The 27,612-nt window shown below is 42.4% G+C and overlaps 1 protein-coding gene across 2 annotated transcripts in view; it reads left to right on the top strand.

The window, feature by feature from the left end:
- LOC126095167 (DNA topoisomerase 2-binding protein 1-A-like) overlaps positions 1–27,612 on the top strand; it is a 304,515-nt gene that overhangs the window by 262,416 nt on the left and 14,487 nt on the right. For both annotated transcript variants that reach the window (XM_049909903.1, XM_049909895.1), the window contains exons 19-21: positions 12,883–12,956; positions 13,243–13,403; positions 18,419–18,465. In XM_049909903.1, the coding sequence (XP_049765860.1) occupies positions 12,883–12,956; positions 13,243–13,403; positions 18,419–18,465 (282 nt within the window). The remainder of the gene's footprint in view (positions 1–12,882; positions 12,957–13,242; positions 13,404–18,418; positions 18,466–27,612) is intronic.

The following is a 27,612-nucleotide window of genomic DNA, read 5'->3' as shown; positions in this document are numbered from 1 at the left end:
GCCTACACATCAAAGTGCTGTTCCAGTTTACCTGACTGTGTGGAGCATAAGTAAGGGTTTGTTACATTTTACAGCTCTTCATCCAATCCAGCTAATGATACCTGGAGGAGAGCACAAAATATTATGTAAGACCTAAAGAAATACCCCCTACAGAAACTGTTGTTAAAAACTTAATTATCAATTGCCAAAGCATTCAGAAAAAAATTCCAGTGTTTGAAGCATCCCTAATAAGCAGTGTTGCACACATAGTTCTAAGTACGTAATTGTTTCTAAAGCTCGAAATTGACAACTGTGAGATTTTTGGTACAAATATATGTTTGTAGCAAAAGTTTAGGTTAATGGGAAATGGAAGTAGTGTATTTGTCACAGTAGACAAGAAACTCATGAGAAATTGAAGCAGCATGTGAGGTAGTGAGTAGTATCAAGGGTGGGCATAACTCACAATTCAGTCATCATATCAACTACCAGACTCACCTCCAGTTTTGACACAACTTTCAGGATAGCTTGAGATTGCTGGTACATTTGTTCCCGAATGATAATGTCATCATTGGGAGAGGCTTTGATCACCCGACAGTCAATTGCCGTAACAATATTATTGGTGTCATTAGATAGCCTGTAAAATGATACCAAATGCGTTCTTGTAACAGTGCTTCGAACATTTAATTTATAAACCACCTTCTAGTCAACTTGTATTAAATGTGTTGGCAACAAATACTCCTGACCTCTTGAAGGAAGTCCACAGTGAAACTGACTGTGAGTCAGCTGTAACAACAATGATTGTCAAAAACACAAAGGGCAACTAAAACAAGTAGAAAGTAGAACTTGTTTAGTAAGCTATGGATGGGAGAAGGTAGGTGAACAGTTAGGCTCTAGCTGCTGTATGCGACACACCAGCAGACCAGCAAGATAAATATTCAGCTTTTTCCACATTTTTTTCTTAGTTTAATTTTAAATTCCTTCCATGTTTTTGTTTTTAAAATGTGAATTTCGTGTTTTAATAACTAAACTTCAGAATGACAAAGTCTGTAGCACAGTTGTCATTTCATTTGAATGGCCGACTAGATATCATTGTAAAGCATCAGCCTCCTTTGGTGACACAACAGCAGCATAGCAAGTTATGCATTTAAACAATGTAAATTTCAGGATAAAATAACAATAATATGAAAAGGATAGATTGCTACTCACCACCTAAAGGAGACATTGAGTTACAGATGGGCACAATGAAAAGGACTGCTAAAATATTTAAGATTTCAGACAAAATTCTTCTTCCGAACTAGAAAACGTGTGACAGTGTTGGTAGAGAGACAGTGATTAGTGATCATGATGTCATCTCAGTGACAATGCTTGTTAAAGTAAATAAACCATCAAGACGGCAAGCGGTGTATTCTTGCTAGAAAGAGCAGATAAGCAGATGTTAGCATCCCAATTAGACATTAAAAGGACATTAGTTAGTTGCAGTATGATGGGCGCGTAGGAATTATGAGCCATGTTTAAACAGACTGCAAACTCTCACTCTGGGAGAAGTTCGTGCCAAGTAAGTAGATTAAGGACTGAAAAAAACATCTGTGGTTTAATAACAAAATTTGGAAAATGCAGAGTTAGTAGTGACTGTTGAATGCTTAGTTCAAAAAGGATGTGAAAATGTCACCAGACAAAAAGAATATAGAAATTCATGCATATGTGAAAGAAAGAGTGATGCACAAAGCATATAAATACAACTGCCATACCTCACAAAAAAAAGTCTTGCTGAGAACCCAAGAAAATTCTGGTCCTAGGTAAAATTGCTATCTGGTCAAAGGCTTGTATTTGGTCACTTGTTGACCAGTCTGGTGCAGCAACAAAAGACAGCAAAAGGTCAGCAGAACTTTGAAATTTTACGTTTGTTCACACAAGAGGATTGTACAAACTTAATGCCATTTGACAGCTGCACAGACCCCTGTATGGAGGATGTAGTAATAGGCATCTGTGGCACAGAGAAGCAACTGGAAGAATTTAAAACAGCTAAGTCTCCCGGTCCTGATGGAATCCCAGTTTAGTTTTACAGAAAGTACTCTATTGCAGTGGCCTCTTACTTAGCCTACATTTATCACAAATTCTCACCCAGCACAAAATACTGTGCACCTGGAAAACAGTGGAGCTGATCCCTATAAATAAGAAGGGTAAAAAAGCAGTCCCAGAAAATTACAAATCAATTTCTTTAACTTCAGTCTGTTAAGTAATATAGCCGAATATGTTGTCATCAATCATGATAGTTTTTATCAGAGATGAGGATATTGTGATAGGATCACTTTTACTCTCTATATACACAAATGAACTGATGGACAAAATGGGCAGCTGTCTGTGGATGGTTGCTAATGATGCAATGGTGTTCGGGTAGGTGGTGTCATTCAGTGACTGTAGGAGGTACAAGATCACTTGCACAAAATTTCTAGTTGGTGTGATTAACGGCAGCTTGTTCTGAATGTAAAAGAATACAAGTTAATGCAGATCAGTAACATTAAAATCCAGCATTAGTAGTGTGCTGCTTGACACAGTAGTATCTATCAAATACCTAGGCATAATGTTTAAAAAATGATATGAAATGGAACTACCATATAAGGATGGTAGAGAATAAGGTGAATGATAGACTTCCTTTATTGGACGACTTTTATGGAAGTATGGTGCATCTGTAGAAGAAACCACGTATAGAACACTAGTGCGACCCATATTAAAGTACTACTAGAGTGTGTGGGATCACCACCAGGTTAAATTAAAGGATAACATTGAAGCAATTCAGAGGTGGGCTGCCACATTTGTTACCAGAGTGTTTGATCAACATGTGAACATTAAGGAGGTGCTTTGTGAACTGAAATATAAGTCCTTGGAGGGGAAAGATATTCTTTTTGCAAAACACTCTTGAGAAAATTTAGAGAACCAGAATTTAAAGTTGACTGCAGACTAAATCTACTGCCACCTACATACATTTCACGTAAGGACCCCGAAGATAAGAGAAATTGGGGTTCATATGGGCTCACATAGATGGAAGTTTCTCCCTCGTGCTGCTTGCAAGTGAAACATGAAAGGAAATGAATAGTAGTGGTTTGAGGTACCCTCCACCATGCACCAAACAGTGGCTTGCAGAGTGTGTGTTTGTAGTTATAGACCTGTGGCTTAAGATTAGAATAATAGTTTATCAAGATTTCAAAGGCTGCATAATTATTGTGAGAAGACAGCAGAACTAAAGTGCGGGAGTTCTGATAGAGGGCATGAGTTGAGAGACATGTGGATATAGTTCCCAAGGAGCCACTAGTATTGGTGGTATGTATTGACCACAAGTAAACTATGAGTAGATAACCAGATATACTGAAAGGATACTGGGTGTAGAATTCACCGGCAAGTGGCTGTTTCAAGGCAATGTATGTTGTGAGTGGGGGTCAGTATGGTGGAAAAAGGAGAATGCAGCAAGTTACTTCACAGCCACTGCAAAAAATAAAACCAGTACTAATAAAGTTACATAATAGACAACAGCACCATATTGGGGGAGGGGGGGAAGAGGTACCAGATTTTCAAATAAACACAGTTTGAATAATGAGTTGAAGTATTAATGTTGAAAAGTAAAGTAAACTAATGAGAAATTGTGTCTAAGAAATCAGGATATCAATCTGTAGATTTATATCTCGTCGTAGGTTTAGGTAGTTAATTAATAGTAACACTAATTTTGATTCATTAATTTTAATGATATACAAATAAAACCAAATGCACCTCATAAATATTGGTGACATAGTCCGTATTAATGCACAGGCTGTTCCTTCTAAGAGTCATTAGTTGATTTTTATCTGGTGTTTCACCAGATATTTGCAGTTTTGTTGTTACAGTGTGTAGTTGGAGTCAGCCCAAACAAGTACTATTCATAACGGTCTTTCATGCAACTACTCATGTCAACAGAAGCATTGGTTTCCTTCTCATTATGAACAAAAGATTTTTTAAGCAGAATTTTGTGTACTTATTCAGTAGTGTGTTCCCGAATTAGTCTAGTGCGATATTTGGTTTAGCAAAATGTATTAACAGAAACAGTAAAATATGAGAATACCCAGTACTTCGGCAGCTAATGAGCAGTTGCATAAAATTTCACAGTAAAAATAGTTTTGTTTGTAAAGGGAAAACATGTAACCTCCCCCTCACTTATCGACCTTAATGACAGTGAAAAATTAAACTGCGTGTACCTAATGGAAATTTGGGAAAAAGCAATCGTCACCGAAGTTAATCTGTCGGGAAAGAGGGAGGAAAGGGTTACATCTAAATGAAAGGAAAAATGCTAATGAAACTGGTGGAACTTAATTTTGAAAAGGGATAAAGTTAATAATGAAAGTAAATGTGCGGCCGTTACGTTAACAATTAACTAGCGGTAATTAGATATTTGAGATTTGGGGGAAATTACGGTCGCCAGTCCTATGGACGATTACTATAGTAACTGAAAAAGAAAGGTTATTACACATATAATTAGCACTAGAAGTGCGGCAACTGAAGGTTGACGCGTGTAGTGTGAAAACTGAAAGTTTGTCAGAAGTAATAAATTTCGCTACACTCTAACTTAATTTAGCAAAAGAATTAATAAAACCGGAAAATCGAAAGTTAATTTAGTGACTGAAGTTAATAGTGAGCTTTCTTTCTGAAGCACATCGAAATTCAGTAAAATACGGTTAGTCTTGGACTACCTCAACAATCATTTCAAAAGCTACTTGAATCTACGCAATTTAGAAATAAGGGATTTAACTTTGAACTTGAATTAAATGATTCTGAACAATTAACAGTAGCAAAATTTAGTACGTACCAAGCTGAGCTGCAGGCACAGGTAAGCTAAAATACGGTAACAAAACTCGCACTCTTAATTTGTGCTTGTGTAATCTGAATATTGTAGCCAGCTATGAATACCTTAACTGAACTTTGAAACTAAAGCAGTGAAATAGAATAATGTTACTTTAATACTGGCGTTTGAATTTCAACGACACTCGGGTTCATTCCGGAAAAGGAAGGGACCCTGCTTGGTAATGCAATTGGGACAATGAGCAACAAAGGTTCATGCTACGTTGCTGTAATTTTGTGATTTGAACAGTTTTAAAAGCTGAGGTCTGCCATACAGTTCTAAAACTTTACGTGCGTCCAGTCTTCCTTGTTGGTTGATTGAAGGTTTGAAGCCGTCGATCGAGGAGGTGGCGACAGTCACTCATTGTCGGCCCCCCTGCGGGTCCGGGGATTAGAATAGGCCCGAGGTATTCCTGCCTGTCATAAGAGGCGACTAAAAGGAGTCCCTCCCCCTCAAGGGGGTAGTTAGCGCCTGCGTCCGGAGACGGACGGTTCCACAACCTCTATTTGCGGTCATTTTGCTTTTTCACTTCTCGTTTCTTCCTTCCTTTGGTTGGTTCCTTTCTTTGCTCTTCCCCACCTCACTGTCTTCCTTACTCTTTCCCCTGTCTTCTTCTCCTTGCCTTCTCATTGCCTTCCTCTCCTTGCCTTCACATTGCCTTCTTCTCCTTGCCTTCTCATTGCCTTCTTCTCCTTGCCTTCTTCTCCTTGCCTTCTCTGGTCTCCGCCTCGGCGTTTGAGACAGTCTGTCCTCTCTCTCTTCTTTTTCCTCTTCTTCCTTCCTCCCTGTGCGCGCCTGAAGGCCGACCCACGCGTTCGCACGCGTAGCCGGTGACGGGGTAACGCGTAATTCCCCGCCCTGGGTAGACATGTAAGGCATGCACGTACCCCTTGGTAAAGGCCAGGCCCAGGGAGGGGTGATTGCCTGAGTTGATACCTTTTGACCATGCCGATTGGTCCCTCCGTCTGTTTCTCGGGAGGTGTGACCTGAGGTGTAAACATTCACCTAAGGCGGGAGTGCCCTCTGAGAGGGTCCCCACAAGGAAGGAGCGCGCCGTCGGAGACGCTGGCAATCATGGGGGATTCCTCTGCAATGGATTTCACTCCGTCTCTCTCGACTTCTGCCCAAAAACGGAAACATGACCAGCCACCAGTGAGAAAAGTACTACCGCCTGCCCCACAGTTCCTCCTCGTTTCTCGATCTGAGAACGGAAAGGATTTTTCCTCTGTCAACCCTTTCGTTATCCAGAAGGGCGTAGATGCCATAGCCGGATCTGTCAAATCTTGTACCAGGTTGCGTAACGGTACCTTATTACTAGAAACTGAGAGCGCCTTTCAGGCACAAAAACTGCTTCGGGCCACACTCCTGTACACGTTCCCTGTCCGGGTGGAGGCTCACCGAACTTTGAATTCGTCTCGTGGTGTGGTCTATACTAGATCCCTCGACGGATTGACTGACGAGGAGATTCAATCTTTCCTTGCTGAGCAGGGCGTGACGGCTGTCCATAGGATCATTAAAAAGGTCAACAATGACCTTGTACCGACCCGGACACTTTTCTTGACCTTTGATAGTGTTAAGCTGCCATGGCGCATCAAGGCGGGCTACGAGGTTATTTCTGTTCGCCCCTATGTCCCGACACCTACGCGCTGCTACCAGTGTCAGCTATTCAATCACACTCGACAGTCTTGTTCCAATGCGGCTAAATGTGTCACTTGTGGCAGGGATGCCCATGAGGGTGACTGTCCACCTCCGTCTCCTCGTTGTGTGAACTGTCGGGGTGACCATGCCGCATCCTCCCGCGACTGTCCTGTCTGTATCCAAGAAATTCGGGTCAAAGAGAAAGTGTCCACCTCGGCTGCTCACAAGCTATTGGCTAGTAGGAAGCCCACGCTGCTCCCAGCGGTGAAATACAGTACTGTCCTCGCCTCTCCTCGGACTATCAGGGAGGTGGCAACCCAGACATGCGATCTGACCTTCAGCACCACGGTCGTCCATTCGGCCAGTGCTAAGATCGCGCGGTCGACGTCTCCTCTTTCTCCCATCACCCCACAGACACCAGCCCCTTCATCAGCTTCTGCTAAGACGAAGACCCCGAAGTCAGATGCATGGGCCTTCAAGAAGGAACCGTCCCGTGCAGACTTCCTACGTACCTCGACCTCCCAGCCTTCGACCGGTACTTCCACCAAACGACCTTCCAAGAAGGCTCATAGGAAGCACAGTTCTCCTTCTCCGCCACGGCGCATTTCTTCTCCTGCGCCACCCAGCGGTTGCCGCCCCAGGCCGTCATCCGTTTCGCCTGGCCGCACCACTGGTAGCCGAACATCTGGCCGTTCACCGGCGGCGGAAGCTTCCCCTCCCGGCCATCTTCCCAAGATGGCAGATGAACCTATGGACCCAATGGACGATGACTGTCCGCCTACTGATAGCGGCGGCAGTGCTCACTCGAAGCCAGGCCCTCAGCGGCCTTCGAGGTGACCCCTTCTTTCATCTTCCTTTTCTTCTTACGATGGCACTTATTCACTGGAATATTCGCAGCATTCGCTCCAACCGAGAGGACTTGAAGTTGCTGCTCCGCTTGCACCGTCCGCTCGTCGTAGCCCTCCAGGAAACGAAGCTACGCCCATGCAATCAAATTGCCTTGGCACACTACACATCTGTGCGTTTTGACCTACCCTCTGTGGTAGGTATCCCAGCTCATGGAGGGGTTATGTTGCTGGTCTGGGATGATATTTACTACGATCCCATCCCGTTGCACACCGGCCTGCAGGCGATTGCCATCCGCATTACTCTCCCCACTTTTACATTTTCCATTTGTACCGTTTACACTCCATCGTCGTCTGCCGTTACCAGGGCAGACATGATGCAACTTATTGCTCAGCTACCTGCACCATTTTTGTTAACTGGAGACTTCAATGCCCACCATCCCCTTTGGGGCTCTCCAGCATCCTGCCCGAGGGGCTCCCTGTTAGCAGACTTTTTCAACCAGCTCAATCTTGTCTGCCTCAATACTGGCGCCCCTACTTTTCTTTCGGACACATCTCACACCTATTCCCATTTAGACCTCTCTATATGTACTCCCCAACTTGCACGCCGGTTTGAGTGGTATGCACTTTCTGATACATATTCGAGCGACCACTTCCCGTGTGTTATCCATCTCCTGCAGCATACACCCTCTCCGTGCTCCTCTAGTTGGACCATCTCCAAGGCAGACTGGGGGCTCTTCTCTTCCAGGGCGACCTTTCAGGATCAAACCTTCACAAGCTGCGATCGTCAGGTCGCACACCTCACGGAAGTCATTCTCACTGCTGCTGAATATTCCATCCCTCACCCTACTTCTTCTCCACGTCGCGTACCGGTCCCCTGGTGGACCGCAGCATGTAGAGACGCTTTACGTGCTCGTCGACGTGCTTTACGCACCTTTAAATGCCACCCTATAGTGGCGAATTGTATCAATTATAAACGATTACGTGCACAGTGTCGTCGTATTATTAAAGAAAGCAAGAAAGCCAGCTGGGCTGCTTTCACAAGCACCTTCAACAGTTTTACTCCTTCTTCTGTTGTCTGGGGTAGCCTGCACCGGCTATCTGGCACTAAGGTCCACTCACCAGTTTCTGGCTTGACGGTCGCGAATGACGTCCTTGTGGCCCCTGAGGCTGTCTCCAATGCCTTCGGCCGCTTTTTCGCAGAGGTTTCAAGCTCCGCTCATTACCACCCTGCCTTCCTCCCCCGCAAACAAGCAGAGGAGGCTAGGCCACCTAACTTCCGCTCCTCGAATCGTGAAAGTTATAATGCCCCATTCACCATGCGGGAACTCGAAAACGCACTTGAGCGATCACGATCCTCCGCTCCAGGGCCTGATTCTATTCATATTCAGATGCTGAAGAACCTTTCTCCTGCGGGTAAAGGTTTTCTTCTTCGTACTTACAATCGCATCTGGATTGAGGGACATGTTCCCGCATGCTGGCGTGAGTCTATTGTTGTCCCGATTCCTAAGCCGGGAAAGGACAAGCACTTGCCTTCCAGTTATCGACCCATCTCGCTTACCAGCTGTGTCTGTAAAGTGATGGATCGAATGGTTAACTCTCGATTGATTTGGCTGCTCGAGTCTCGACGCCTACTTACCAATGTACAATGTGGATTTCGTAGGCGCCGCTCTGCTGTTGACCATCTGGTTACCTTGTCGACCTTCATTATGAATAACTTCTTGCGGAAGCGCCCGACCGCGGCTGTGTTCTTTGATTTGGAGAAGGCTTACGACACCTGTTGGAGGGCGGGCATTCTCCGCACCATGCATACATGGGGCCTTTGCGGTCGCCTCCCTCTTTTTATTCGTTCCTTTTTAATGGATCGACAGTTCAGGGTATGTGTGGGTTCTGTCCTGTCAGACACCTTTCGCCAGGAGAATGGGGTGCCACAGGGCTCAGTTTTGAGCATCGCTCTCTTCGTCATAGCGATCAATCCAATAATGGATTGCCTTCCAGCTGATGTATCAGGCTCCCTTTTCGTGGACGATTTTACCATCTATTGCAGCACGCAGCGTACGTGTTTTCTGGAGCGCTGTCTTCAGCGTTCTCTTGACCGTCTTTACTCCTGGAGTGTCGCCAATGGCTTCCGTTTTTCCGCCAAGAAGACGGTCTGTATTAACTTCTGGCGCTACAAAGAGTTTCTCCCACCGTCCTTACGACTCGGTCCCGTTGCTTTCCCATTCGTGGAGACAACAAAATTTTTAGGTCTTACATTTGACAGGAAACTTAGTTGGTCTCCACATGTGTTATATTTGGCTGCCCGTTGTACCCGTTCTCTAAATGTCCTCCGTGTTCTCAGTGGTATGTCGTGGGGAGCGGATCGAACCGTCCTACTTCGCCTGTATCGGTCGATCGTCCGCTCCAAGCTGGATTATGGGAGCTTCGTATACTCCTCTGCACGGCCATCCATCTTACGCCGCCTCAACTCCATACAACATCGGGGTTTACGACTTGCGATCGGAGCGTTTTATACTAGTCCCGTCGAGAGTCTTCATGCTGACGCTGGTGAGTTGCCACTCACCTACCGGCGCGATATACTGCTTTGTCGGTATGCCTGTTGGCTACTCTCAACGCCCGACCATCCGTCTTATCGTTCCTTTTTTGATGACTCTCTCGACCGTCAATACGGGTTGTATGTCTCTGCCCTGCTACCCCCTGGATTTCGCTATCGTCGCCTCCTTCAACACCTTAATTTTTCACTCCCTGCAACCTTTCGAGTGGGCGAGAGCCACACGCCACCTTGGCTCCAGGCTCAGGTTCGCGTCCACCTTGACCTCTGCTCGCTCCCGAAGGAGGTTACCCCCGGTTCAGTCTACCACTCCCGTTTTGTCGAACTTCGTTCGAAGTTCATTAATATGACCTTCATTTATACAGATGGCTCTAAGACCAATGACGGGGTCGGGTGTTCTTTTATTGTCGGGGCACAAAGTTTCAAATACCGGCTCCATGGCCATTGTTCGGTCTTCACAGCTGAGCTCTTTGCCCTCTACCAGGCTGTTCTATACATCTTCTGCCACCGACATTCTGCATATGTCATCTGCTCCGATTCCCTGAGCGCTATCCAGAGCCTCAGTGATCCGTACCCGGTTCACCCTTTCGTGCACCGGATCCAACGCTCTCTTCAGCAGCTGGTGGACGTCGGTTCTCCGGTTAGCTTTATGTGGGTTCCTGGCCATGTTGGTATCCCTGGGAACGATGCTGCAGATGCCGCGGCCAAGGCTGCGGTCCTCCAGCCTCGGACAGCTTCTTGTTGTGTCCCTTCGTCAGATTGTAGCAGGGTCATTTGTCGGCGCATTTTATCGCTGTGGCATGCCGATTGGGCTGCACTTACAGACAACAAACTTTGGGTCTTGAAACCTCTTCCCGTGGCTTGGACGTCCTCCTCACACCCTTCTCGGCGGGAGGAGGTAGTTTTGGCCCGGTTACGAATTGGACACCATCTGCTGACGGCTGCATCGGCGCCGTTCTGTCCATGTGGGCAATTGCTGACGATCCGCCACATTTTAACGTCCTGTCTGGATTTTAACACACTGCGTCTTGATCTTGGCCTGCCATGTACTCTAGAAGCCATTTTAGCGGATGTCCCATGAGCAGCTGCTCGCGTTCTTCATTTTATCAATTTGACAACCCTCTCTAAGGACATTTGATTATGCTGTTTTCTTTTTTTAATCCTATGCCTCAGTCTGTCTTTTATCGTGTTTTCCGTTTCGTTGCTGTTTTAAACTTGTGACTTGCGGTGCATTCCTAACGCAGTCTGGGCGCTAATGACCGTTGAAGTTGTGCGCCCTAAAACCACAAAAAAAAAAAATCTCATTGTCGGCCGTCGCTGTTGCAGAAGCTGGATGTTGGCGCGCCTTCTTCTCGACATGGTCACCAGACGAAACGGGCTCTTGATGTGATGTGTGCCAGCTAATGCTTCCCGTCCGCGACACCATGTCAGAAACTATCATCGCAAGTCGAGCGCAATTACATGCTGCCCAACCCCAAAAGCGCGGCAACTTACGGGAGCGTCACACAACACACCTGCTCCACTCGCTACTCCAGCCAGACTCCCTCTGCTCAGCCCGCACTCCACGCGGCAGAGTTAACACTACCAAAGATCCTACACACTTTGATTCTTCACATGACCTATCGATGTAATCGTTCGATAGCAGTTTTCCCTAGGCAAGGCCCAGCGTAAAAATACAATTAATATTTACGAAACAAACCAATTATAAATCGACATAAATGCATAAATATATATATACAAACAGTAAAACAATTACAATATATAAAGAGACAGAAATGTCGTATCTTGAGGTAACAAAACAAGGAAAAAAATTATAGTACAATAGATGGAAGTAGGAGGATATGCATTTCCGGCGTTACACACACACACACACACACACACACACACACACACACACACACACACACGGGCTGACCCTAGCTACACATTGCAACAACGAAATTCCAAATACCTGCTGAAGCATCAAAGAAAATGCACCTGATAACTCTCAGGAGGGACAACTGGTGTACCATTTGTGGTAGCAATAAGCTTAGTCATTGAATAGTCAATGTGTGATGAGCGAGTTATGATGTACAAGATTTTCCTGTGAATCACAGTTAAATTCACTTATTATAACCTACTAGGCGAATCAGTGCATAAGCATGAGTTTTATTATATATTTAGATGTACAGTTTGAGTAGTGGTATGTGTATTAAATGCATTTTTGAGAGTTTCCAAACTGCGGATTGACAGCTGTTAAGCAAGATGGTGATAAGATGATGATCAGTATGGTGTACGTAATGAATGTGACAAGACCCAGGAGGGAGAGCAGTATTGTAGATGTATGGCATATCAATTGTTTCTGAAAGTGTTTAACCCCTTTTGTGCAATAGGTCTATGGAATTTTAAAAACTCTTCGGATGATCATATTGTTAGAAAAATTTCCTACAGTTGATTTTCTCGACTTGCACCCTGAACTGCAGCTTGGTGTTCAAATCTTAGTAAATCTTTGTATGAGTTTGCAGACCAGTAACATTTTCTGCAATATGTATAATGGGCTTCTAATTATATCATGGGACACTATGAGTGATTAGAGCTTCAGATTATTTTGCAAAAATTTCACAACTGTAGTATTTAACTGTGGATATAAAGGAAAGCATACCAATCTGTTGGTACACTCACAGCTTATAAAGATTGTGAAATAAACAGTTACTTTGGTAAACCATATGTACATTGTGTTGTGGGTGGCTATTTTCTGTTACTCATATCCTGCCTGCAATTTAAGCAGCTTCCTAGTAGTCTGGCAATGCAACAGCTGTGCAACCAACCCATTAAGACTCACTTAGCCAACAAACCGTAAAGCTGGTCATACATCCTCAGGATAAATTATTGGCCATCTTCATGAATTAAATTTTATAATTATTATCTGTCTCATATCTTGTGTGCACTTTCCTTAATTGAAAATAAGTTATAATCTTTTATGTTTCCAAAATAGCTTTTTTTCCAAACTATAGTCTCTTTTTCAGGAAAAGGTGATGGCTCAACAGGACCAGCAGCAACCAGAAGCTACACAAAATGGCCCATCAGCTGGTATTAATACGTAAGTAATTCATTATGCATTTCTTACAAAAGTAACTGCATTAACATGGACAGTAAGACAAGACAGTTTTTTTGCTGCTCCAGTTTTTTTTAATTCTAACTTTCAGTTGCAAATAACATTTCGCAGATTTATGTAATGTCAATTTCAGTTGTCTCCATTTTATGTTCCTGCATTATGATACTCCATTTGTCGTTGCACTTCTCTGTTCCACTGGATATGCAGTGCCTAGTTGTTGAGAGGGAAAGAGAGAGAGAGATGTTTATTATGTTGCACTCTTTATGTTTAGGCAGTTACATGCCCTGGGAGAAATTCTGACTGTTCCTGTAAATTCACCAAGGGCTCCACTGTTTGAGGGTGGAGAAGAAACTCCAAATAAGGTGAAAAATGTAGACCAAGGAGAGAGTAAAAAGACTGAAAACCTGCCAGCGTCTCTGGAGATTAATACAGGTTGGTATAAATTACAGGAAGTGTCCTGTACAGTTTAACAACGGCAAGCTGTAATTTGTGCTGTTTCCAACTGTGTAGTGTAACATCGTAACATAATTCAGTGCTGTATGCTTTCAGAGTTTGAAAACATATGGTGACTGCTTGGTTGACTGTAGATACCTTGTAGAGTGAGGTTGTAGAGAGATTAGCACACTAGACTCAAACTTTGGAGGACTAGTGTTCAAATCTCCATTCAGCTAACCATATGAAAGTTTCCCATGGTTTCCCTTAATGGCTTCAACCACTGTGATGGTTCCTTTCTAAAAGGGCATAGCTGACTTACACCCACATCCTTGTACTTAATAAACGTCAGCTGTGTCAAACATCCTTGTGTTCTATGAGGCATCACAATCTTTGTTTCATTCCTTTCTTGTAATATATTAATGTGGACAAGATAAAATGAAAAAATTTAGGTAGCATAGCTGTGTTAGTGTTCGATGATAATGCAATGGAGAGTTGGTGACATTGGTGAACGTGATTCCGTAAGAAACTGTCACAGTACTCATGTGGCGTGATTTAATTCTTCTGTTTGTCATTTGTGATGACATTGATATTTGTGTGATGTGATATATCTTGTGTTGTGATTGTCCATCAGAACCAGATTGAGCAGATCCATGTTAATTTATATTTTTACAAAGCTAAAGTGCTGTTTTAGTAAATCAATTTTTTGAAAGTAAAAAATATGTTAATGTCTAGATTGCAACTTCCTTCTCACATTTAAAGTATGATGACTAGTTTCAGTTGCTATCTGCATCCATCTTCAGATAATTCAAAATGTGAAAGAGTGGTGAATATGTAATTGAAAGCATCATTAGCTGTAGAATGCAATAACATGCATTTGAAAATATCAAGACAATAACAGTATGTAATTTAAAAACATCATAGTGAACAAACCAGGTTATAGTCAGTAATCTCGCAAGATGACGGTAATACAGAAAAAGTCCAGTTGCATGGATAAAAAGCTCATTATTTTCAGTAGTATACTTCCCACACCCGGGTTCGATTCCCGGCGCGGTCAGGGATTTTCTCTGCCTCGTGATGACTGGGTGTTGTGTGCTGTCCTTAGGTTAGTTACGTTTAAGTAGTTCTAAGTTCTAGGGGACTGATGACCATGGATGTTAAGTCCCATAGTGCTCAGAGCCATTTTTCATTAGTATAGCAGATGATATCATGAGAACAGTATATGCGACTGTTCCAAAAATTGTCAGCTGTTCCATGTCCCAGCATGCACGAGAATGGTCCTGCATGGCGTGCGAAGTAATCATCTCTATAAAATGTTGAAGGATGTTAGGAAAATTGTGGTCTAGGCACTAAAAGCTATATATTTAACTCCTGTATTTGGTGGTTTCCATATTTATTCTTGCATTCTGCATTTATTCACTGCATTGAAGATTTCTCAAAAGCTTCCACTTTTTTGAGGGACTAGTTGGGTGTCAAAAATGTGATGGTGAAGAAAACTATTACTGGAATGAAGTAAGACATTTCAAATATTCATTTGAAATTATATCTGCAGGGGAAATCAGCTATCATTTTTAAGGTTATAAATGAACCTTAGCATTGACAAAAATGTTGAAAGCCAGATTGGGGTTACATCACTAAAAATCACCAGTTTCACATTATTGTTTGCGCAAAAATTATTTTCCATTTAATGTGTTATTAAGTTTCACAAACTGAAAACAGATGTATTTGTGTCACCTGAAAATGAAAGTAGTGAGTCTGGTTTACACGACGACACTGGCTTGCGCTACTGATTGTGTGCAACGAGTTATATGCAGGTAGTTTCGTGTATGTCAGTAGACATGGCACCACCAGTGTACGCTTCAGTTCAGTTGTTTTGTGGCTGCCGCAGTCGCGCGCAAAAGTTTTGGCAGTTCCATCTAGGAGAGGATAGCGGACGGACATATGGAGTGTGTGCGCCTCGGCAGTGTAAATTTCCAGTTGGGGGAAATAAGCCCTTCCCCTTTACCAAGAAACAATTAATTAATTAATAAAGGACAAATAAAACTCGCTAGAACCAATTGTCTGAAGCAGCATGCCTTAGAACAGTCGGCTCCTCTCCCTCAGAGAGGAGCATGAAACAACGGAAAAAAAGCTTTAAGAGTGCTGGCAGAGTTAATGTTGTTTGCATGAAATCGCTGTGTGAGACAAAAGATAAAAAAATAAGAAACGTCATTGGATTTGTGACTGCTTGAAGGAAAGACTTCAGCTCAGTTGCTCACCAACTTTGCTGAAAGAAATTGTACTGGAAGACTATAAGTTGTTTTAATCATCTGTACTACAGTCTGAATGGGAAGCACTGCTGTGATGCTTTAAATATATTGAATAAACAATTCAGCTTTCCAGATTTCTGTAACCTTTCCTTTTGTCAACTACCTTCCTTAAAAAAAGAATCTGCCAACTTGAACCTCAAAATTTTAGCCTTGTAGATGTGGGCTATTACACAGCTAGATGTTCTGCTTGCCTGTATTTTCCTTAATTCTTTTATGTATGTACATCTATAATTTTAACTGAGTGGATTTTGCTCTGCAGTCATACATTGTTTGTGAATCCATTTTCAGATCGCATGTGACATTCTCAGGCACAGCAACAAGTCGCCGTTTGTTTCTGTAGTCAGCGCCATTTAAATCTTAAAAATACTTACGCATAGCATCGGTACCCAGAAAGCGAATGATTTCCTCTGTTGCCCACTTAATATTTCAGTTTGTTTACTCTCTATTGACACACCTAACCTCAATACACATGCAACTAGTGTCGCCAAAGTTGGAACAAGCCAAAAATGTTTAATTTTTCCAACGAATTGAGCAAACCCGCACCATGCATGCGCAGTGGCCAGTAGCAGAGCTGCGTGTAGCCCAGCGTCATCGTGTAAACTAGGCTGTAGCAAAATAAAGCAGGATTCACAACTATGTTGGAGAAGAACAAATTTGGTTGTGAATTAATCGCTAGTCCTGGCACCCAATATGGATAAAAGTCTGTAGGATTTAGATGCAATGTGACAGAGAAAATGTGTCCCGTGTTCTGCTGTTAAGTCTTGTGTGGTATGTGAACTTCTATTACTATTGCTTCCATTTTCATAATTCTGATATCTTGTCCTAATTTTCTTTTCATCTTTCTCAACTTTCTTCGTCCCTTTTCTCATGAGCAGGGGCTTGAAATTGCAGCATCTATTTTATGCCAAATTAGAATATATGACTAGATGTACAAATTTAAAATGTTGTCACACTACTCAGCTGAAAACAAAGCCACTGTGGTAATTTTATTTCCAGTTTATGCATTAACACATCTACCAAGTTTCACTGCCAAGCAGTAATCTCAGTTCACAGTTCTCCTTCGGGAATAGCAGTACTTTCATTATTTCTGCCCAGTACTTCCTCTTACTACCACCTACTCCAGTCTTGTCACAACCCTCTCCTACCCCAATAAAGGAAGCACTATGTATGAAAACTGTGTGTCCACATGAGTGGCAGAGGGGCAACTGGTCGTAGTTGCCAAACATGGCATTCAACACGGTGTGCTGAACTTTGACTGCTCCACAACCCATGCATTGTGCATTTTCTCACCAACACCTGCTGTTCTGAACTATGCTGGTGAGAACTCGCCCTACAACATACCCTTCTTTCCTATAATCTCGCCGCCACCACAGACCTCAATCCTTCACCGCTCCCAGCCCTTCAGCTGCTGCCTGTATCCTCACCACTAATCCAAACTTCAGCCTCACGCATACCTGCTACCCCTCAGTGAACCTGCATAATCCTGTCCACTTTTCTTGTATCTGCTCCCACCACCACCACCACCACCACCACTACTAATCCTCTGGCCCCCCCTCCCCGCCATGTACCTGCACTCCCTCAAATGTAACACTAAAGCATCATCTCACACCTCTACCCAGCCACGCCACCCCCCCTTCCCACCACCCGCCCAATGCTTCTGTACCCCCCTGTACACACCCCAGATGAGATAACTACTCACGCAGTTGGGCATTAGCCAGTTGGCCAGAGGTAAAAGTGGCCTTGGCTGTGTGTGTGTGTGTGTGTGTGTGTGTGTGTGTGTGTGTGTGTGTGTGTGTGTGTGGCCGTGCGGTTCTAGGCGCTTCAGTTTGGAACCGCGTGGCCGCTACGGTCGTAGGTTCGAATCCTGCCTCGGGCATGGATGTGTGTGATGTCCTTAGATTAGTTAGGTTTAAGCAGTTCTATGTTCTAGGGGACTGATGACCACAGATGTTAAGTCCCATAGTGCTCAGAGCCATTTGAGCCATTTTTGAAAACCTTTCTACTTGTAAATGTGCCTCTCTGCTTCAAATGCCAACTTTAAGTTGTGAGTTGCAGTCTGTAACCTTGATCAAGCGTGACTTCCTTTTAACTGTACGGTATATGTTACATTGCATTTAGGAACTTTCGGGTAATTGAACATGTATTAATGATTACAGATTTCTGTAGTTGTATATATACGTTTGGATGTAGCTGTATTGCGTTGATGTACTGGTGGATATTGTGTGGTATGACTCCTGTAGTTGATAGTATAATTGGCATAATGTCAACTTTATCCTGATGCCACATATCCTTGACTTCCTCAGCCAGTTGGATGTATTTTTCAATTTTTTCTCCTGTTTTCTTCTGTATATTTGTTGTATTGGGTATGGATATTTCGATTAGTTGTGTTAATTTCTTCTTTTTATTGGTGAGTTTGATGTCAGGTTTGTTATGTGGTGTTGTTTTATCTGTTATAATGGTTCTGTTCCAGTATAATTTGTATTCATCATTCTCCAGTACATTTTGTGGTGCATACTTGTATGTGGGAACGTGTTGTCTTATTAGTTTATGATGTATGGCAAGTTGTTGATGATGTATTATTATTATTATTATTATTATTACTATTACTATTTATTGAATCATGAATTTTTCATTCTTTGTATGAGGTCCTAACTTTTTCTCTCATTCCTAAGGGGGTATGCTGTTAATAAATGTGATTTGTTTCAGACTGTGTGGACTGGGTCGATCCTGCTGTTAGCGACGAAGCGTCTCAGGTATATATTTGCTCTTATTTTGTTAAAGTACAATTAAACAGTAGAAAATCCAGGATGGAATGTAAGCAATATTATGAAAGGGATAGCTGCAACTCATCATATAGCAGAGATGCTCAGTTGCAGATAGACACAACGAGAAGACCACCAGAAAATGAGCTTTCGGCCAACAGGGACTTCGTTAGAGATAGAACACACACACACACACACACACACACACACACAAAACTGCAGTCTCTGACCCCACTGTAAGCAGCTGCGCATAACGGGAGACGCAACTGGGTGGTGGTGGTATGGGGGAAGCTGGATAACAGGATAGGGGTGGGGGATGGTAAATTTCTGCTTGTGGGAGCATACGGGAATGAGTTGGAGAGAGGGCAGGGCAGCTAGGTGCACTCGAGAGCTCGAACGGAAAGGGGATGGCGGGTTAGCGGATAAGGTTCTTCCCACAAATGTAAGGGTAGCTCGCATGTCGAGCGATTTGGTGAATGATGACGAGGCGAGGTTCGAGGTTAAGAAATCCTGGAAAATTAACAGGATGTGATTTGGAGGTCATAGGACCACAGTTGGATGGAGGACTGAATTGAGTCGGGCAAGGATCAACATTGGCTTTCGGTCGAGTCTGATCGGTAGCATTGGTGGCGGAAAAGTGTTTCCACTGTAGGGGCCGGAAGAAAGAGAGGTCTTTAACGAGTCCTGCACGATTGATCTTGGGAGTGGGGAAAAGGTGTGGCCTTTGGAAATGACTGATACCTTTGCAGGTCTGAGGCCTTTGGAAGGAAGGTTCACGACTGTATTTTGGTTACCTTTAGTTTCTGAACTTAATATGGTGATGGGAGCGAGTTTTTATCTCTCCTGGCCTCAACCTTCATTAGTCTTTGTCCTTACCCTCTAGCTCCTCCCCTGTTCCCATTCCAGCACTACACAGCCCTTTTTATATATATATATATCTCTCTCTCTCTCTCTCTCTCTCTCTCTCTCTCTCTCTCTCTCTCTTTCTTTCTCTTTCCACTACCTCTTGCCCTCCGTCTAACCTCCGGACTGCACCTAGCTGCCCTATCCTCTCTCCACCTCATCCCTGTATGCTCCCACAAGCAACACTTTACTGTCCCCCACTCCTACGCTGCTATCCCTCCCCCTCTCTGCCACAGCCTCCTCCTTACTCTCTCTCTACCTAGTTGCGTCACCTATCGTGTGCAGCTGAGGGGTGAGGGCTGCATTGTCTAGAATTCACATCACCTTACCGTCTGCTTTCACTATGGCCGTCTAGTATTTTTTTACTTCAGGCATGAAAATTGAACCGTACCATTTGCAAAACAGTTGCAATCATCCAAGCCCTACATTGATTCTTGTAAAATATAGGAAGTTTTCTAACATTTCGGAAAGTCTGGGATTTTTTAGATTTTTTTTTCTATCACCAGGAAGGGTATTTTGTTGTTTCCCGCAGAGTTAATACAGTTCAGCTTAGTAACAGTCTTTACTACCCTTATGGCCAGGAGCACTACTTACCCTTGTAGAAGCTTAATTTATTTCAGCCAGAGCCTTCTAAATAATGCCTTTCTCTTGTGCATTGTATAAAACTTCAGGGTCATAACATTATGCTTCAGACTTTAATCTTTCAATAAAATTTTCTGCTACTTTTGTGTCTGCTTATAGTTATTCCCCACTTACGACCAACTCACGAATACCGTGCGTTGCCTGGAAATTCCATAGCCAGCAATTATTCGAGTTAAGTGAAGACAAACTGTCGATTGTTGTGATAAGAGTTTTACTTTTATGCAAACAGTTGGCCTTGAAGGAGAGTTTCCTTTGCTACTGTAAAAACCACTTGAATACAGCTTCTTCAGGCTCTTTGTTTTCTGCTGTTTTCATTGCTTCTCTCGCTGAACTCTCACCTTCATTCTCAAGAATGGATGCAAAGTGTAAAATTGAGGACTTGTTTCTTTTATGTCTGAATATGTTGATGTTCCCGTGCTAAACATTTCAGCAACTACTTACCACTTAAACCTTTGTCAGATTTTTCAAAGACTTTTCTTTTGACTGCTAATGATAAGACAAAACACATGGCACACAGTAAATTACAACATATGCGCCAAACAAAACAAAAGATGAGGAAGACAGAATTTATCATGACAAGTCATGTACAGATAACGGCGAGAACACAGACCGAAGGCTGCACTGAATGAAGGGCACCACAAACGTGACAGTGCATGTATTGCACATACGACAATTCACATAGTGTATTCATTGTGCACTGTGGAACTTTCTTCTAATAAATTCTCTACGGATTGAGAAGACATGAGTAGGTGAAGCAGATTTGGGGGTAGGTGTTGAGGTTATGAATGAGCTATGGTTGTCTATGTCATGACTCCAGATCATGAAAATCTCATCAGTGAATCTGAACCAGACATGGGGTTTTAGCTGTTGACTGGATACGAAGTATTCCTCCATATGGTCAATAAATAAGTCAGCTCAGGATGGTGCTGTGTGAGTACCCACGGCATTGTCACGGATTTGTATATAGATTTGCCTATGAAAGTGAAATAATGGTGGGGTAGGATGTGGTTGGCCGGGAGAATTAGGAAAGAAATGGTGGGCTTGATGTCGGGAGGATGCTGGGAAAGTAGTGCTCCTTGGCCGCAGTGCCATGTGCCTGTTGATGTTGGTGTACAATGATGTAGCATTCACAGTGACCGACAAGGAGTCTGCTGGTAATGGGACAGGAACTGTCAAATGTACGAAATATGATATTATTCAGATGCCCTCCACGATTGCAGGCACTCTCTCATTCTTTCTATAAAATTTTCCATAACTTTTTGACAAACTTGCACCTCTAGTTCTGAAATTACATGTCATCCTTGAGTTCTGGAAATGAGAGTGGTTTGGTTTGGTGTATACAGTAGATTTCAAATACCTTCACAGAAAGAACTTTCATGTTTTTAAATCATAAAATTGTGGTGACCAGTTCATGTCACACTAGCAAGGAGTCACCTAGCCATCTCCCTCATAACAAGTCCATTGTTGCAATCAAGGTGTTACAGGTTGTGCCATCTTACTGAATCCGAACCTCTTTAGCATTCCCACAATCCAGTTAAGACCACAAAAATTCTCTAAGCATAGCATAGTAATATTTGCCATGCGCTGTTAACATGTTCCTAACACCATCGTCAAAGAAGTACTTTCCAATTACACCCTCAGCCCGAATGCCACACAACACAGTCCGCCGTAGACGTAACTGCTTCTCCATTATTACACAAAGATTTTCTGTGCCCCACAATTCATCTTATTCAGCAAGCAATTTGGCAAAGTGCATCTCATGACTGAACATTATTTTCCTTTACGAAATAATACTCTACATTTTGTTTCATATGCGACCAGTGGCAAATTCTCGGTACTTTCCGTGATCTTATGGTTCTGGTGTCAGTTGGTTTTTATAGAGCTTAAAGTGCAGATCTTCTTTCAGAATTGGTTGTGTGGTGGTTCTGGGAGCACCTATTGTTGTGAACGTTGATGAATAGATTCCACCAGATTTATCATCATTCAGGATGGCGATGTTTTCCACAGAATGACTGACACGAGAAAGTTCTGAGGTTAAATTGCAACTCAACCGGTTTTCTCAACCTCAACTTCAGCAGTCTCATCACAGTTGACTTATATGTTGGCGAAACATTCCACATAGCTACGAACAGTTCCTGCACAATATTCATCACATTTGTAAAAAGTTCTAACTATGGTGACACACTTTCCATCACACACTTGATTTTCTTTATCTTGTTATCCCTTATTGCAGTTAATAAGGGTGACTCCATAATATCTCTCGTCACAGTTATTCTACCTGAAATCTTCATAGTTTTTAGTCTTTCATATCTATTAGTTACAGACTGCAGCAGCACTGTTTGTTAATCACTGTCAAACCTGGAACCTCGGCTTATTTTGTCTAACCAATTGAATAATCAGTGCTTTGCATTTGTCATTGTACTTACAACTGAGTGTCGGCTTCCTGCTTAGCAAAAATAAGGTCTCAGATCAACTACATTTCTCGACCACAAATGTGTTAAATGTCTTCAATGGCTTGCAGCCTTCTTGGGTTGATGCCCGTACGTCTGTCGCGTACTGCATCACCGAGGAAACTTTTATTTTAAACTCTGACTTGGAAGACGTAGAAAAGCTTCAGCTTCATCATGCCACCTGTTTTATGACAAGCGGGACCTTTTCTAGCAATTTACAGTGGTCGTTTCAAGTGGGAGGAGCCATTTTTACTTGAACTGTTGACTGGTCCACAAGCTGAGGAATTTTAAGACGTGGTCTATGGTTGAGATGAAGATGCAAACAGAAGTGTAACCTGGCAGGCACCACACAATATTGGTAGCGCTGACCTTCATGTAGAAAGGCTGTATACATGTGTGACTCAAGAGATAACCTCAAGTTCCAATATCCATGTCATGTCGAAGGACAATATGAACTTCAGCCCATTGAACCTTTGTAATAATTTGTTATTGTTGCTGTGCCAGTCATCCCCACCTCTTTTGTATTTAATTTAACCTTTGTATTCCAAAGTTTTAGAATCAACATGAACTACTAAGAGGGGTCAAATGAGACCCCGTGCAATAATAGTGATGTTGTTGTTGTTGTTGTTGTGGTCTTCAGTCCTGAGACTGGTTTGATGCAGCTCTCCTTGCTAATCTATCCTGTGCAAGCATCTTCATCTCCCAGTACCTACTGCAACCTACACCCTTCTGAATATGCTTAGTGTATTCATGTCTTGGTCTCCCTCTACGATTTTTACCCTCCACGCTGCCCTCCAATGCTAAATTTGTGATCCCTTGATGCCTCAGAACATGTCCTACCAACCGGTCCCTTCTGCTCATCAAATTGTGCCACAAACTCCTCTTCTCTCCAATTCTGTTCAATACCTCCTCATTAGTTACGTTATCTACCCATCTAATCTTCAGCATTCTTCTGTAGCACCACTTTTCAAAAGCTTCTATTCTCTTCTTGTCCAAACTATTTATCATCCATGTTTCACTTCCATACATGGCTACACTCCATACAAATACTTTCAGAAACGACTTCCTGACACTTAAATCTATACTCGATGTTAACAAATTTCTCTTCTTCAGAAACGCTTTCCTTGCCATTGCCAGTCTACATTTTATATCCTCTCTACTTCGACCATCACCAGTTATTTTGCTCCCTAAATAGAATTACAATGTCATCGGCGAACCTCAAAGTTTTTATTTCTTCTCCATGGATTTTAATACCTACTACAAATTTTTCTTTTGTTTCCTTTACTGCTTGCTCAATATACAGACTGAATAACATCGGGGAGAGGCTACAACCCTGTCTCACTCCCTTCCCAACCACTGCTTCCCTTTCATGGCCCTCGACTCTTATAACTGCCATCTGGTTTCTGTACAAATTGTAAATAGCCTTTCGCTCCCTGTAATTTACCCCTGCCACCTTTAGAATTTGAAAGAGAGTATTCCAGTCAACATTGTCAAAAGCATTTCTCTAAGTCTACAAATGCTAGAAATGTAGGTTTGCCATTCTTTAATCTTTCTTCTAAGATCAGTCATAAGGTCAGTATTGCCTCACGTGTTCAAACATTTCTACGGAATCCAAACTGATCTTCCCCGAGGTCGGCTTCTACCAGTTTTTCCATTCGTCTGTAAAGAATTCGCGTTAGTATTTTGCATCTGTGACTTATTAAACTGATAGTTCGGTAATTTTCGCATCTGTCAACACCTGCTTTCTTTGGTATTGGAATTATTATATTCTTCTTGTAGTCTGAGGGTATTTCGCCTATCTCATACATCTTGCTCACCAGATGGTAGAATTTTGTCAAGACTGGCTCTCCCAAGGCCGTCAGTGCTTTGCCAAATTCTTAACGCAGTATCGTATCTCCCATTTCATCTTCATCTACATCCTCTTCCATTTCCATAATATTGTCCTCAAGTACATCGCTCTTGTATAGACCCTCTATATACTCCTTCCACCTTTCTGCTGTCCCCTCTTTGCTTAATAATAGTGATATTTGCTTGGAAATGAATAAAATGTAAAAAAGAAGAAAACTCTTAAGTAAATAACAAATATACAATATTTTTTAATGTAACACATTTAAATAATTAAACAAGCCTACTTGTTTTTATATTTTTCCCTCGGTCATACACACTCATAAAAATTTAATTACATCTTTAAAAAATGTAATACTAGCTAAACTTTCCCTAATGAAACTGTGAACACAACTGAAGGAAATTAGGGGCTATAAAATTTCCAAGCATTTGTCTACTTAATATTTTCACCACATGGAACACACGTACACAGTTTTTGTAAATTTCTTCAAATGTTTGTGGATATACATTATTTGCACATCTTGCAGGATACTCTACACTTTGTCAAACTTTCTCAGACGCAGCTGACACTGGTTCCCTTTTGAAAACTGGACTTAAGTAGGAACTTCACAATCTTTACTTCCCATAGACTCTGGTTCCGGAACAAATTTTTCATTGCAGTTATCATCATTTCACAAGTCCTGTGTGTCATTTGAGTTGTGGTGTGATTAACTCCTTGCCAAGGTTCAGCAGAAAATTTCTCCTCCCATGTTTAGAATTTGATGGAAGATGCTGATATTATTAATCCCCCCCGCAATACATAAGCATTCAAACACCCAGTGTTGACAATGTTGAGGAACAAGATGTAATGCCATCTTGTATCCTCATTATGAAAAACGAAGTACTTTTCTTTACAGAGCTAGGCAACGAAACTTTGAGTAAAGGTTTGAGACTGAGTTTGTGATCCAGATTTATTGTAGATATCGCTACAACCACTTAGTACTATTCTCGAGAGTCAACAAATCGCTGCATGCGAGATTTCCATGCTTCAGACGCTGAGTCCGGGATGGCCTTGAAAGCCCTCGTCGTGGCAGCTTGGACCTCCTCCAGGGTCCCATGATGGTGTTTTTCAGGGTAGTTTTTAGTTTGGGAACAAAAAAAGTCTGGCGGGACCACAACGGGACTGTAGGGGAGCATGGGAATTGTTGAAATCCCTTTCTTGGCTACCAGGTAGCTGGCCACCATGAAGCAGGCGTGACTCGGCACGTTGTCATGATGCAGATTCCAACCATCACCGCTGACTGGCTCACGCAATGGACCCTGACTTGGTCTTTTGAGCACTTCACAGTAAAATTTACCGTTGACAGTTTGGCCTTGGGCATAAAGTCATGATAAACCATGCCCCTGACATCGAAAAAAACAATCAGCATGGCTTTCACCTTCAATTAGCTCATGCAAGCCTTTTTTTTTTCGTACTGAAGCACCCAGGTTTCATCTCCGGTAATAACATTATTTAAAAAATTCGGATCAGCTTCAAGGCTCTAGAGATTGTCTTGGCAGGCATCCAAATGTGTTTGCTTTTGAACGTTTGACAAAATCTTCGGGGCCATCTTGGCGCAGACCATTCTCACTGACCATTCTTTGGTGATGATAATGTGCAATGTCATTGTATCAAATCTGAGGTCGTCCACTATCGTCCTTGACACCCATCCTACGGTCGGTGTTTAATAAAACACACACACTGTGAATGTTTTCATCAGTTTTGCTGGTTGATGGGCGTCTGGAGCGGTCCTAGTCATCAACGCTGTTCTGGCCTACTTTAAAGCTCTTCACCCACCTGGAAACGTGGGCTTTTGACTGGCAATCATCACTGTAGGCTTGCTGTCACATATCCAACATTTCCATATCAGATTTTCCTAGTTTCGCACATAACTTGATGGTGTAATGTTGCACAATCATTTGATGTATGTTGGGCCACGACCGACTACTTAACAGCGTGTTCACTCAACGCACGATGCTGCTGAGACAAGAGCCTGCAGACGTCTGGCACGCCACATGTTTCTAGCCAGGCAACCTCCACCACTAATCCCCCCGAGCGAGCGCGCGCTGCGAAATAGTCGCATCAGCAAAAAATCGGTCTCATTACTGTTTATACAAGCCCTGTATTTCTTGCTTATTCTTCCTCATTGTTCGATAGTGTCAAATTCCTCACGTAGAGTTCAGCTGCAAAGGAAAGAGGCATAATGAAATTATCTGTGATGATGGCATAACCTACTCCAAGACATTTAGTTAGGTCCGGCCTAATATAAGCAACATATGAACAGTCCTCTGGGAAAGAGACAAATTGTTCATCTGCTGTAAGATGTGAATGACATTGTAATTAGACGTGCAATGTTTTACATAAAATGTGAAGACATCTCTGGCACCAGCGAGATTATCATTCTTTCTCCTTTCTTTTGTTGCAGTGATGTCATCAAATCTGATGTGTAGATAGCTGAAATATAGTAAAAGATCTTCAAGCAATGAAAATGTCTCTTTTTGTATCTAAGTAGAACACCCATAGTTACCAGAACACCTAAAAATGAGTACATTTCATCAACATTCGTTGGCAATCATTTTTGCTGCTTTTCTGGATATCTTGGGTTCCATTCCTCACAGTCTGCCTGTGCCTTTTCAATAGTACAGTCTGCAAGAATTTTTAAAATATTGTCATCAAAGGATGACTTTAAAGCATTACTTACTGATTCAGTCCCACTAGATGCTCCTGTAAGTTGTGGAAGCAATTTAGTAACATAAAGAACTGTTTTATGCATAACTTTGGGTGGATTTTTGGGCAGAGATATTCCATTTTTACTTACATATTATTTTATCAGTTGGCATAGTATCAATTAACCAGCACATTTTGTTTCATGCAGACTACTTCACTAAGATTCTCCACATTATTTAGATCATTTTCTGCATCTTTGTATGCTCTGAACTAGTGTCACTTGTAGAATATAAATTTTTGTAATTTCTTTCAGCACTAAACCCATATAGACTCTTGTATCTGTCTTCCGCATCTGGTAAATCGAATACATTGTTGCCTCTAAAACTGGATTACACTGTTACTATATTCATGTCTGTGACAGAGGCATATTTTGGCTGAAAAAATCCAGCCCACATTTATATTCAGCCAAAAAATCAGCACTTCATGCAGGGATAGTAAGAAACTGATGATTAGAGCCTACCTTTATAATTCTTAAGGTAACAAGTACTTCATGTTTGACTGGTTTGGTAGTTTACTCATACCCCTATGGCTTGTCACAATACCAACATTTAC

The sequence above is a fragment of the Schistocerca cancellata genome, chromosome 1 (assembly GCF_023864275.1).
Source record: "Schistocerca cancellata isolate TAMUIC-IGC-003103 chromosome 1, iqSchCanc2.1, whole genome shotgun sequence".
Classification (NCBI taxonomy): Eukaryota; Metazoa; Arthropoda; class Insecta; order Orthoptera; family Acrididae; genus Schistocerca; species Schistocerca cancellata.
The sequence above is the reverse complement of the archived record's forward strand: the minus strand, read 5'-3'. Positions and strand labels throughout refer to the sequence as shown.